Source organism: Oncorhynchus kisutch, linkage group LG11 (genome assembly GCF_002021735.2).
Source record: "Oncorhynchus kisutch isolate 150728-3 linkage group LG11, Okis_V2, whole genome shotgun sequence".
Taxonomy (NCBI): domain Eukaryota; kingdom Metazoa; phylum Chordata; class Actinopteri; order Salmoniformes; family Salmonidae; genus Oncorhynchus; species Oncorhynchus kisutch.
In genome coordinates, this window is record NC_034184.2 from 47442421 (window position 1) to 47456681 (window position 14261).

Genomic DNA, 14261 nt, shown 5'->3' on the forward strand with positions numbered 1-14261 from the left:
CTGGAGTCTGACAATTTGTAGGGCCTTTCTCTGACACCGCCTGGTATAGAGGTCCTGGATGGCAGGAAGCTTGGACTCAGTGATGTACTGGGCAGTACGCACTACAATCTGTAGTGCCTTGCGGTCAGAGGCCGAGCAGTTGCCGTACCAGTCAATATGCTCTTCGATGGTGCAACTGTAGAACCCTTGAGGATCTGAAGACCCATGCCAAATCTTTTCAGTCTCCTGAGGGGGGATAGGTTTTGTAGTGCCCTCTTCACGACTGTCTTGGTGTGCTTGGACCATGTTAGTTTGTTGGTGATGTGGACGCCAAGGAACTTGAAGCTCTCAACCCGCTCCACTACAGTACCATCGATAAGAATGGGGGTGTGCTCGGTCTTCCTTTTCCTTTAGTCCACAATCTCCTTGGTCATGATTACATTGAGGGAGAGGTTCTTCTTAGACGTGCTTATGAGTGTTATAATGTGGTTTTGCCGTGAATACTTTATGCATGATGATATAGTCACATAACTATAGAAATACAAACTTTCATTTTTTATAAATGCTTACTGAATAGGCTGTTTGATGAGGCCATCTTTTGGTCTAATATGTAAGTGATGGGGAACCACAAGACATCTATACCGTCAACTTGCATGAGCCCTCAGTCTCTGACATGCTTTTTGTTGTATTTTCAGGTTAACATTGAAAAGCACTAATTTTAATCTGTGAGGAAGTGAAAAAAGGAACATGTGACAACTATCAGGTGTGCATGTGTGTGTGTGTGTGTGTGTGTGTGTGTGTGTGTGTGTGTGTGTGTGTGTGTGTGTGTGTGTGTGTGTGTGTGTGTGTGTGTGTGTGTGTGTGTGTGTGTGTGTTATTGGTGGTGTCAAATACAATGACTGTTTTGTGGTCTTCGTATGTTTGCTCTATCTTTATTGTTTTGACTCGAGGTTGGTTTTAGGTTTTGTTGGTACAAACCAAACTTTGTGAGAAGAGATGACTCATGTCGCAAGCACTAGTTCATATCTACACAAATTACTACAGGATACAGTCGGCATTTCTTTCACACTCCTCTCAGGGGAATGTCTCACTGCTGTAACTGTTTTAGGAAGTGACACCGTGCCACTCAACATCAGGAAACTGTTTCTATTAATAGGGGGTTAGTTCGTGAAAGCTGTTCATGCGAAGAGCCTAAATTCAGCAGGAAAGAAAGAAGGGCTTAACTCCAAAAAGTGAGGACAGCCATTGACAAGGACAGATGTTTTGTGCTGTGGGGTGAGTTGATGCAACTGTTCTCAAACTTCACAATGGATAGAGTTGTCTCATCTTCAGAAACGGGTAAGAAGTGAACTTGTTGACGTCTTAAATGTCTTTCTTTTTTTTGTCCAATGTTAGCCTGACAACAACATACAAATGTTTCTAATTGTACAAACCAATACTATAAGCACTCACTGCACACTGTGGAACCTATTGTTGGTCAATCAACAATTCAGCGGGGAAGAAAGAAGGGTTTGGTTTTAATGAATGTTTTCTTTGAGAAACTTAAATATGACATATACCTAAAAACGTTTCAAGAATCTGTTAAAATTGCTTTTTTTGTGGTTTGACTGAATGTAAAACCATTTACAGATCTGCTTTCAAATAAGGAAGTTAGTGTTTTACTCTTCCTGTAGTTAGTTAGCATTGGTGACATGTTTCTGCATGTCATCTCAGCAAAAGTTTTGCAAAACCATTTCTGTACATTATGATTGAAGCACATTTATGATTGCGGATAATAATGTTGGTTCAAACAAATGACACGTGTTTCTTAATTGTATGAATGTAGTGGTTTCTGACAATAAAGAAGCCACACTTATGCTGTTTCTTTAACTCTTAGGTTTACAGGGATGAACTTGGCTTGATGAAGTACGGTCATGAGTTGCAACAAATTACTCTGGTCAATGTTTGTTCAGCTCCCTATTGACTGTACTCAGTGTTGACATCTCAAACAGGATGCCTATTGATTCTTCTATTTTTATTTATTTATTTATTTCACCTTTATTTAACCAGGTAGGCTAGTTGAGAACAAGTTCTCATTTGCAACTGCGACCTGGCCAAGATAAAGCATAGCAGTGTGAGCAGACAACAAAGAGTTACACATGGAGTAAACAATTAACAAGTCAATAACACAGTAGAAACCAAAGGGGGAGTCTATATACAATGTGCGCAAAAGGCATGAGGAGGTAGGCAAATAATTACAATTTTGCAGATTAACACTGGAGTGATGAATGATCAGATGGTCATGTACAGGTAGAGATATTGGTGTGCAAAAGAGCAGAAAAGTAAATAAATAAAAACAGTATGGGGATGAGGTAGGGGAAAAAGGGTGGGCTATTTACCAATAGACTATGTACAGCTGCAGCGATCGGTTAGCTGCTCAGATAGCTGATGTTTGAAGTTGGTGAGGGAGATAAAAGTCTCCAACTTCAGCGATTTTTGCAATTCGTTCCAGTCACAGGCAGCAGAGTACTGGAACGAAAGGCGGCCAAATGAGGTGTTGGCTTTAGGGATGATCAGTGAGATACACCTGCTGGAGCGCGTGCTACGGATGGGTGTTGCCATCGTGACCAGTGAGCTGAGATAAGGCGGAGCTTTACCTAGCATGGACTTGTAGATGACCTGGAGCCAGTGGTCTGGCGACGAATATGTAGCGAGGGCCAGCCGACTAGAGCATACAAGTCGCAGTGGTGGGTGGTATAAGGTGCTTTAGTGACGAAACGGATGGCACTGTGATAGACTGCATCCAGTTTGCTGAGTAGAGTGTTGGAAGCCATTTTGTAGATGACATCGCCGAAGTCGAGGATCGGTAGGATAGTCAGTTTTACTAGGGTAAGCTTGGCGGCGTGAGTGAAGGAGGCTTTGTTGCGGAATAGAAAGCCGACTCTTGATTTGATTTTCGATTGGAGATGTTTGATATGAGTCTGGAAGGAGAGTTTGCAGTCTAGCCAGACACCTAGGTACTTATAGACGTCCACATATTCTAGGTCGGAACCATCCAGGGTGGTGATGCTAGTCGGGCATGCGGGTGCAGGCAGCGACCGGTTGAAAAGCATGCATTTGGTTTTTACTAGCGTTTAAGAGCAGTTGGAGGCCACGGAAGGAGTGTTGTATGGCATTGAAGCTTGTTTGGAGGTTAGATAGCACAGTGTCCAAAGACGGGCCGAAGGTATATAGAATGGTGTCGTCTGCGTAGAGGTGGATCAGGGAATCGCCCCCAGCAAGAGCAACATCATTGATATACACAGAGAAAAGAGTCGGCCCGAGAATTGAACCCTGTGGCACCCCCATAGAGACTGCCAGAGGACCAGACAGCATGCCCTCCGATTTGACGCACTGAACTCTGTCTGCAAAGTAATTGGTGAACCAGGCAAGGCAGTCATCCGAAAAACCGAGGCTCCTGAGTCTGCCGATAAGAATATGGTGATTGACAGAGTCGAAAGCCTTGGCAAGGTCGATGAAGACGGCTGCACAGTACTGTCTTTTATCGATGGCGGTTATGATATCGTTGAGTACCTTGAGTGTGGCTGAGGTGCACCCATGACCGGCTCGGAAACCAGATTGCACAGCGGAGAAGGTGCGGTGGGATTCGAGATGGTCAGTGACCTGTTTGTTGACTTGGCTTTCGAAGACCTTAGATAGGCAGGGCAGGATGGATATAGGTCTGTAACAGTTTGGGTCCAGGGTGTCTCCCCCTTTGAAGAGGGTGATGACTGCGGCAGCTTTCCAATCCTTGGGGATCTCAGACGATATGAAAGAGAGGTTGAACAGGCTGGTAATAGGGGTTGCGACAATGGTGGCAGATAGTTTCAGAAATAGAGGGTCCAGATTGTCAAGCCCAGCTAACCACATCAACCTTGAAATCTCATAGCTCAGGCTGCTTTGGACACTTGGCGTTGTGTACAGTTTTAGTGCAACGTTTAGTATAACCCCAGCTTTAGTACCCTGACTTTTCTCTTTCTCAAGAGAACAAAATAACTATAAAGATAATTTGATATAAATGTAGGCATATTAAGTGCAGTTATGTTTATAAAAGTTTATAAAAGATCTTTTAATAATTCATTGATAAAATAGACTCCATAATTTGTCTTCCAGCAATGTCTGGATTCCACTCCACGTGTGAGCTGTTGATTGTCCATTCTAGCGAGGCTCAGGAATGGGCAATGTATCTGCAAAAAATCTTGAAGTCTTCACGGAAGTTTCCCAAGAGGTCTATCGTATTGTATGCAGTTGACTGTGCTGATCAGCTACATGGATGTGACCTCAACATTTTCCATAATAGTAAATGCATTGTGCTGCTACTGACAGCCGCATTCGTAGACATTCTAGATGACCCTGAAGTCCTGGCCACTTTTCAGAGACTCCTACAACCTCCACACAGAGTGGTGGCGCTGTTGTGTGGAATATCAGAGGATGACATATCGACTGAATGGTTTGAGGACTGGCAGAGCTGGAGAAAACTTTATCCTGAAGATGAACCTGCTCTCTACATCTCCACCATTCTACAATCCATTGCTGACAGTATGTTCACTATAATACCCTTATAAAGTTTTGGGAAAGTATATTACATTTTTTATTTTTTTACCTTTATTTAACAAGGCAAGTCAGTTGAGGGCAAATTCTTATTTACAATGACGGCTTACGCGGCCAAACCCAGACAAGGCTGGGCCAATTGTGCACTGCCCTATGGGACTCCCAATCACAGCCGGTTGTGAAACAGCCTGTATTCGAACTAGGGTGTCCGCAGTGACACCTCTAGCACTGAGCTGCAGAGCCTTAGACCGCTGCGCCACTCAGGAGCCAGATACAGCCAGATTCTCATAATATTCAGACATAGGTTTACATTTGGATTTTTGTTTCTCTGTTTAAAGTGCATGTAACCATTATTGAATTATACTCAGAGAATTTACATACCATCTAGAACTTAGTTCATTAAACTCACCCATTTCACAATTTTCAATTGAGATCTACCGATAGGTTTTTATTTTGACTTTGTATTCAAAAGGTAATACAGAAGAGGCTGGACATGATGTGGAAGCTATGGCAACAACAGAAGCAAAAATCCCTGTGGTCCAGAACCCCAAAGCTGAGGGGACAGAGGATGAGTCAGTGACAGAACCAGAGTGTGTCCAGGATGAAAGTGACAATGTGAGAACAGAGGTCCACCCAAGCCAGGCAACGAGCCCCACACATCCCGCCTGCCTCACTGTACAACCAAACAGAGTTCTATGTGGGGTAAGAATTGCAATTTTTTAATCCTGCTTTTATAATTTTATATTTTCTGGGACAAAACAGAGTTCTATGTGGGGTAAGAATTGCAATTTTTTAATCCTGCTTTTATAATTTTATATTTTCTGGGACAAAACAGAGTTCTATGTGGGGTAAGAATTGCAATTTTTTAATCCTGCTTTTATAATTTTATATTTTCTGGGACAAAATGGCCGCCTCTTGTCTTTTGTTTCGGTTGTGGTCTAATATAAATGTGTGGTGTGTTTTCGCCGTAAAACATTTTAGAAATCTGACTTGCTGGGTAGATGAACAAGGTGTTTATCTTTCATTTGAGCTATTGGACTTGTATAGGTGTGGAGGTTAAATATTTCTAATAATATTTTCTCGCATTTTGCGTTATGGTAATGAGCTGAGCCTGTAGTCACGCTCCCGGATCCGGGATGGGTAGGATCACATAGACAAGGCTGTAATGGCACTGAACAAAGTTCAAAGATTTCTTCTGGACAGCACAGCATAAGGAAAGATTAATGGGACATAACCGGCACAGTGCCTTTAGAAGGTGTTCAAACCCCTTGATATTTTTCCACATTTGTTGTTTTGCAGACTGAATTTTAAATGGATGAACTTGTAGAAGAAAAAGAGGAGGAAGGGAAGCGCTGCTAAGGTACACAATAGTAGATTTTGGTAGACAGAAGGTGCTCTTTGGTAAAAGGGGTAAATTGGTTATCAAAAAGAAAGGAGGACCAAGGCACTCTTCATATAATTAATTAAAATGACTTTATTTGTATGGCATATTCAATAGAAACAAAGTTTTAAAAATCTGCGTTTCGGCTGCATGGTCTTCATCAGGGAGTACAAAGAAATGATAATACCATGTCCTCTTTTAAACAGCTTTTTCCAATCAGCCCTAATTAGAAGAGGGTGTGGTTACAACATTGATTGGACAACACCTATTAAGCAATACTATACACATTAAAAAGTGAAATACTGTAGATATCTTATCAACATTGTTTACTCCAAGCTAGAAGCATCAGAACACCTAGAAAGGTAGTTCTAACCTTAAATATGACTGGGCAAAGTGCCAAGAAAAGGAAAGTAATCTATTACATAGTACACAGAAAACATGTACAACAACAGTCTGAACATAAACCATAAACTCAGCAAGAAAAGAAACGTCCTCTCACTGTCAACTGCATTTATTTTCAGCAAACTTAACATGTGTAAATATTTGTGTGAACATAACAAGATCCAACAACTGAGACATAAACTGAACTGAAATTCCATAGACACGTGACTAACAGAAATTGAATAAAGTGTCCCTGAACAAAGGGGGAGGTCAAAATCAAATGTTACAGTCAATATCTGGTGTGGCCACCAGCTGCATTAAGTTAAGTACTGCAGTGCATCTCATCCTCATGGACTGCACCAGATTTGCCAGTTCTTGCTGTGAGATGTTACCCCACTCTTCCACCAAGGCACCTGCAAGTTCCCAGACATTTCTGGGGGGAATGGCCCTAGCTCTCACCCTCCGATCCAACAGGTCCCAGACGTGCTCAATAGGATTGAGATCCGGACTATTCGCTGGCCATGGCAGAACACTGACATTCCTGTCTTGCAAGAAATCACGCACAGAACGAGCAGTATGGCTGGTGGCATTGTCATGCTGGAGGGTCATGTCAGGATGAGCCTGCAGGAAGGGTACCACATGAGGGAGGAGGCTGTCTTCCCTGTAACGCACAGCGTTGAGATTGTCTGCAATGAAAACAAGCTCAGTCCGATGCTGTGACACACCGCCCCAGACCATGACGGACCCTCCACCTCCAAATCAATCCCGCTCCAGGGTACAGGCCTCAGTTTAACGCTCATTCCTTCGACGATAAACGCGAATCCGACCATCACCTCTGGTGATACAAAACCGCTACTCGTCAGTGAAGAGCACTTTTTGCCAGTCCTGTCTGGTCCAGCGACGGTGGGCTTGTGCCCATAGGTGACGTTGTTGTCTGATGTCTGGTGAGGACCTGCCTTACCATAGGCCTACAAGCCCTCAGTCCAGCCTCTCTCAGCCTATTGCGGACAGTCTGAGCACTGATGGAGGGATTGTGCATTCCCGGTGTAACTCGGGCAGTTGTTGTTGCCATCCTGTACCTGTCCCACAGGTGTGATGTTCAGATGTAAGTCAGAACTGTAGGATAAATAACAGGGGCATATAAGCAGACAATGAAAGGGCTTACAATATTTGATTATGACATTTCTCTAAAACAGGCTATAGACTATATGTGCACCACCAAGTCAGAACATTAGGCTAACTTCTGTGGGGGAGAGAGACCAAATTCTTAGGCTGATGGTCTACAAACAGCTTACTACATTCTCTGGATTTATGGTGCTTTCAAGACAACAGGGAACTATGAAAAAACTAGGTTGAATCATGACATCAGTGATCTTATAAATCCTTAAACCCAGACCCCGACTGCTTGTCTAGCTTGCTAGCTAATATTGTGAAAGTATGATGTTGACATCAGTCTAATCAAAGCTACAATAAATATAACTTGATTTGACGTCATTTTATCTGTGGCTAATGACCTTGAGACTTCTTGGACGGACACTTCTAATGTAAATACACTGCTCAAAAAAATAAAGGGAACACTAAAATAACACATCCTAGATCTGAATGAATGAAATATTCTTATGAAATACTTTTTTCTTTACATAGTTGAATGTGCTGACAACAAAATCACACAAAAATGATTCAATGGAAATCAAATTTATCAACCCATGGAGGTCTGGATTTGGAGTCACACTCAAAATTAAAGTGGAAAACCACACTACAGGCTGATCCAACTTTGATGTAATGTCCTTAAAACGAGTCAAAATGAGGCTCAGTAGTGTGTGTGGCCTCCACGTGCCTGTATGACCTCCCTACAATGCCTGGGCATGCTCCTGATGAGGTGGCGGATGGTCTCCTGAGGGATCTCCTCCCAGACCTGGACTAAAGCATCCGCCAACTCCTGGACAGTCTGTGGTGCAACGTGACATTGGTGGATGGAGCGAGACATAATGTCCCAGATGTGCTCAATTGGATTCAGGTCTGGGGAACGGGTGGGCCAGTCCATAGCATCAATGCCTTCCTCTTGCAGGAACTGCTGACACACTCCAGCCACATGAGGTCTAGCATTGTCTTGGGAGGAACCCAGGGCCAACTGCACCAGCATATGGTCTCACAAGGGGTCTGAGGATCTCATCTCAGTACCTAATGGCAGTCAGGCTACCTCTGGCGAGCACATGGAGGGCTGTGCGGCCCCCCAAAGAAATGCCACCCCACACCATGACTGACCCACCGCCAAACCGGTGATGCTGGAGGATGTTGCAGGCAGCAGAACGTTCTCCACGGCGTCTCCAGACTGTCACGTCTGTCACGTGCTCAGTGTGAACGTGCTTTCATCTGTGAAGAGCACAGGGCGCCAGTGGCGAATTTGCCAATCTTGGTGTTCTCTGGTAAATGCCAAACCTCCTGCACGGTGTTGGGCTGTAAGCACAACCCCCACCTGTGGACGTCGGGCCCTCTTACCACCCTCATGGAGTCTGTTTCTGACTGTTTGAGCAGACACATGCACATTTGTGGCCTGCTGGAGGTCATTTTGCAGGGCTCTGGCAGTGCTCCTCCTGCTCCTCCTTGCACAAAGGCGGAGGTAGCGGTCCTACTGCTGGGTTGTTGCCCTCCTACGGCCTCCTCCACATCTCCTGATGTACTGGCCTGTCTCCTGGTAGCGCCTCCATGCTCCGGACACTACGCTGACAGACACAGCAAACCTTCTTGCCACAGCTCGCATTGATGTGCCATCCTACCTGAGCCACTTGTGTGGGTTGTAGACTCCGTCTCATGCTACCACTAGAGTGAAAGCACTGCCAGCATCCAAAAGTGACCAAAACATCAGCCAGGAAGCATAGGAACTGAGAAGTGGTCTGGTCACCACCTGCAGAACCACTCTTTTATTGGGGGTGTCTTGCTAATTGCCTATAATTTCCACCTGTTGTCTATTCCATTTGCACAACAGCATGTGAAATTTATTGTCAATCAGTGTTGCTTCCTAAGTGGACAGTTTGATTTCACAGAAGTGTGATTGACTTGGAGTTACATTGTGTTGTTTAAGTGTTCCCTTTATTTTTTTGAGCAGTGTATATGACACCACCCAATGGGGCTTGAACTGCTTAGCTCTTCCTGTGGATTCGGGGATGACGTAATGTCCCCATGAGTGACAGAACACTGAGCCAATCATTGCGCAACTAGAGAAGATTTCCAACGCCTATGCTCTGTACTTTCGCTGGCAGCCCCTCCACCACAGAAAGTACTGATCTAGGCTGTAACACCTGCATTTTGGAGCGTCCTTACTCAAGAAAGAGACCATGTTTGTTTGCGGCTTTATTAACTATTAACTACATTGTTTGCAAACTGATATGTGAAACAAATTGATGCCAAAATAACATGCAAAACAGGCAACAACAATATATATACAGTACCAAAAGTTTGGACACACCTACTCATTCAAGTGTGTGCAAAGATGTTATCAAGGCAACGGGTGGCTACTGAAGAATCTCAAATATAACATATTTTGATTTGTTTAACACTTTTTTGGTTACTACATGATTCCATATGTGTTGTTTCATAGTTTTGATGTCTTCACTATTATTCTACAATGTAGAAAATAGTCAAAATAAAGAAAAACCCTGGAATGACTAGGTGTGTCCAAACCTTTGACTGGGACTGTATTTAATAAAACATTTGTTTATTTATTTATTTCATAAACAGGTGGGGCAGAGCCTTTACAGCCCCACCTGCCCTGAAGGACGGTTTGCCACTGTCCACAATACTAACCTAAATGACAGAGTGAAAAGAAGGAAGCCTGTACAGAAACATTTTTTGCCCCAAAACATGCATCCTGTTTGCAATTACGCACTGAAGTAAAACTGCAAAAAATGTGTCAAAGAAATTGGCTATGTCCTAAATACAAAGCGTTATGTTTGGGGCAAAACCAACACATCATTGAGTACCACTCTTCATATTTTCAAGCATTGTGGTGGCTGCATCATGTTATGGATATGTTTGTCATCGGCAAGGACTAGGGAGTTTTTAGGATATAAAGAAATTGAATAGAACTAAGCACAGGCAAAATCCTAGTGGAAAACCTGGTTCAGTCTGTTTTCCAACAGACACTGGGAGTTTAAATTCACCTTTCCGCAGGACAATAACCTAAAACACAAGGCTAAATATAAGAATCAATGGCAAGACTTGAAAATGTCTGTCTAGCAACGATCAACAAGCAACTTGACAGAGCTTGAAGAATTTTTGTAGGAATATTATACAATCCAGGTGTGCAAAGCTCTTAGAGGCTTACCTAGAAAGACTCACAGCTGTAATCGCTGCCAAATGTGATTCTAAAAGGTCTCAAGGTTGTGAATACTTATGTAAATGAGATATTTCTGTATTTCATTTTCAATAAATTTGAAAACATTTCTAAAACATGTTTTCACTTTGTCATTATTGGGTATTGGGTGTAGATGGGTGAGAATTCTTTTTTTTAATACATTATTAATTCTGTCTGCAACGCAACAAGGTAAGTCAAGGGGGAAGAATACTTTCTGAAGGCAATGTACATGATACTGTCATAAGTGTAACAGTTGTTGGAGTGTATGGTGTTGGACAACCATGCCTCTTTGTTACTATCATTTTTGGTGTGTGAATTTGTCTGATTATTTCTTGATTCATATCGAGGCTCACCCTTAAATTACACTCAAATTATAATCAGCCCAGGACAACTTTATTTGCAAGTGCAGTTTTTTTTGAGCCAACTCCTATTAAGCCTAGAATACAATTGCTTCCAGTATCTGATGTCTCCATGATGACTGTACATGTTTTACAGGACCATGCAACTATTTTCATAATCTTTTCAAATAAACTGGACAACCAATTGAAAATGGAGGTGGAGTTTTCCTCTAAAGATTCAGTTGCAAAACGGATTTTAGGGATTTTGGAGAATGAATACACCATCAGTGTTAATGCGCCTGGTAAGTACGCTAACCTTTAGAGACTTTCCATCGCAAAGCTATAGAGAAAAATTTAGACCGCATACCCAGTCTTCTGTTTCACTTTCACTTATTATTCTACTTCACTATTACATTCTTATTGGGGACATTTCTTTGACCAATGTGAATAACTTGAAGTGATTTGCCAGCCACTATTCTGTACAGTAGATAAAGAATGCTAACCCAGATAAATGTTATCTTTACCAGATATGCCAGCAGGAGAGGTGTCACTCACTCTGCATGGCAACGACTCACCAGTCTGTTTGAGTCCTGTAACATACTACACAGCCATGGGAGAAGTCAGTCGTTACCTTGAACTTGCAGCTGCTCCCATGGACTTTATGTGTCAGGTGAGAGTGCTCAGTATAGAGTGAAAACAGAATACTGAAGACTGACAAACTCTGTTTTCAACACCTCTAAATAATTGATTTTGAAAGGGATAGTTCACCCAAAATACAAAATGACATATTGGTTTCTTAACCCTGTAAGCAGTGTATGGACAAGGTTTGACAGCAATCCATGCTTTTGTTTAAGTTTCTATGGCACTGTTTCCATGATCAATTTGTGCCAAATCGAAGTCCTGGTGCCGATATTAGAATTTTGTCCAAATCATCCGAAAGTATCTCAAAATCATTGTGAAGCTCAACAAAATCACTTTTAGATGATTTGATCATGATGTATGAAAAACGCTAATATCGGTACCATGACTTGAATGGGATTTGTGCCACAAATGCGAGTCCCTGTTACCATTTACTAGGCTTGCAACAAGCTAAGGTGCTGGGGATGGGCTTAAAATGAAAGCTACGGCCCCATGCATCGGGGGTTCCATCCCAGTGATAAGCACACATTTTGTGTTTTAACCCTATCCCAAACCTTAAACTTAACCAGTTGGAATTACTGCCTAAACTTAAGTTTCGCTTTCGTTTTTGTGCAGTTTGACTGAAAGCTAACATATGGCGAATACGCTGTAATTAAAAGGGCTTAAGAGGCCATCTCCTGTTGCCTGCAGTTATGTCAAATGTCTAAATATTTCATTGGAGGCTGCATTGCATTTCACACAGGCTAAAGCTTCAAGGAAACCTAAAAAAAACATTTATATTTCAATTCTTTAGAACATATTCTATTTCCTTCAATAGTGTGTTGTTCATTTCTATGTTTCTAGGCATTCAATATCACATCCAATGCCACAGAGTCACTTGACAATATGCTGACAGACTCGTTAAAAAGCAGGATTCCTGCAAGTGGAATTCATGTGTTTGGAATCAGACAGATTGAGAAAGACAATATGGCTGCATGTAAGTGCTTTACATTTTGACCAGAAAATATAATGTAATGATACATTTGCTTGTCTACACACTTAACAGTTCTATTGAAACTGCTATTGCGTGTTTTTGTTGGAAAAACCATGTGCTAGCTAGTTTCTAGTGAATACTTACACTACATTGTTGTAGATTTTTCACAAGAGAGTAAAGGGAGTTCCTCAAACAATTCAACTAATCTCAGTCAGGCATTTTTTTTATCATATTATTTCAAATCAAGTGATAGTTGCGGCCAAATATATTGGCGCCATTGCACTTTCCCCTATTTCTTATAAAATAAGTTGACATTTAAACATTTGGCCATCAGACCTTGTAATTGGATTTTCCACATTACATTTTTTTAAACTTAAGTTTACTATTTTAATTGAGAAAATAAAGATAAATGGCATTGCAATATTATTGCCACCCAGGAGCTAGTAATTGGTTGCACAGCCTTTGGCCAAGATAAATAAAAGACAAATGCGTCTTGTTAACTGCAGCTTTCTACTGGCAATTTGGCCCACTTTTTAGCAACAAACCGCTCTAATTCTTCAATGTTTAATGGGTGCCATCCAACTGCTGTTTTCAGATCTCGCCATAAGTTTTGGATGTGATTCGATGGACACTCCAAAACAGTCCAGCATCTCTTACTGAATCATTCCTGGGTGCTTTCTGATGTGCGTTTGGGGTCGTTTTCCTACTGGAAAACCCATAACCTTCAATGGGGACCCAGTTTTTGGACACCGGGTTGAACAATGGACTCCAAAACACCTGATAATCTGCTGATTTCATGATGTCTTGCACGCATTCAAGGCTCCCAGTACCAGAGGCAGCAAAGCAACTCCACAGCATTATCAAACCTCGCCATATTTCACTGCAGGGAGGTTGTTATTTTCTTTGAATGCTTCATTTGCCTGTCAGTAAACACAGCACTGATCTGTATTGCCAAAGAGCTCTAATTTCATTTCATTGGTCCACAGAACATGTTCCCCAGGATTTAGGCTTGTTTTAGGTGGGGTTTTGAGTTCAAAGAAAATAACACCTACCCTACAATCAAACATGGGGGAGGTTCGATAATGCTGTGGCGTTGCTGCCTCTGGTACTGGAAGCCTTAAATGTGTGCAAGACATCATGAAATCATCAGATTATCAAATTTGTCACATGCGCTGAATACAACAGGTGTAGTAGATCTTGCAGTGAAATGCTTACTTACAGGCTCTAACCAATAGTGCAAAAAAGTATTAGGTGAACAATAGGTAGGTAAAGAAATAAATCAACAGTAAAAAGATAGGCTATATACAGTGGCGAGGCTATAAAAGTAGAGAGGCTACATACAGACACTGGTTAGTCAGGCTGATTGAGGTAGTATGTACATGTAGATATGGTTAAAGTGACTATGCATATATGATGAACAGAGAGTAGCAGTAGTGTAAAAGAGGGGTTGGCGAGTGGCGGGACACAATGCAGATAGCCCGGTTAGCCAATGTGTGGGAGCACTGGTTGGTCGGGCCAATTTAGGTAGTATGTACATGAATGTATAGTTAAAGTGATTATGCATATATGATAAACAGAGAGTAGCAGCAGTGTAAAAAGTTGTTTCGGAGTGCAATGTTCAACCCATGTCTGCAAACTGTCTCTGTT

The 14261-nt window shown here is 42.1% G+C and overlaps 1 protein-coding gene across 3 annotated transcripts in view; it reads left to right on the forward strand.

Moving 5' to 3' along the window:
• The first annotated feature begins 1089 nt into the window (after positions 1–1089).
• pik3ap1 (phosphoinositide-3-kinase adaptor protein 1) overlaps positions 1090–14261 on the forward strand; it is a 30778-nt gene continuing 17606 nt past the window's right edge. The window contains exons 1-6 of one of the 3 annotated variants that reach the window (XM_031835868.1): positions 1090–1317; positions 4111–4536; positions 5021–5250; positions 11160–11304; positions 11530–11672; positions 12485–12617. In XM_031835868.1, coding sequence (XP_031691728.1) covers positions 1263–1317; positions 4111–4536; positions 5021–5250; positions 11160–11304; positions 11530–11672; positions 12485–12617 — 1132 coding nt within the window. In that variant the 5' untranslated portion in view covers positions 1090–1262. Of the gene's footprint in view, positions 1318–1340; positions 2202–4110; positions 4537–5020; positions 5251–11159; positions 11305–11529; positions 11673–12484; positions 12618–14261 lie in introns of those variants that run through there. The other 2 variants (XM_031835869.1, XM_031835870.1) reach the window with 2 other exon arrangements.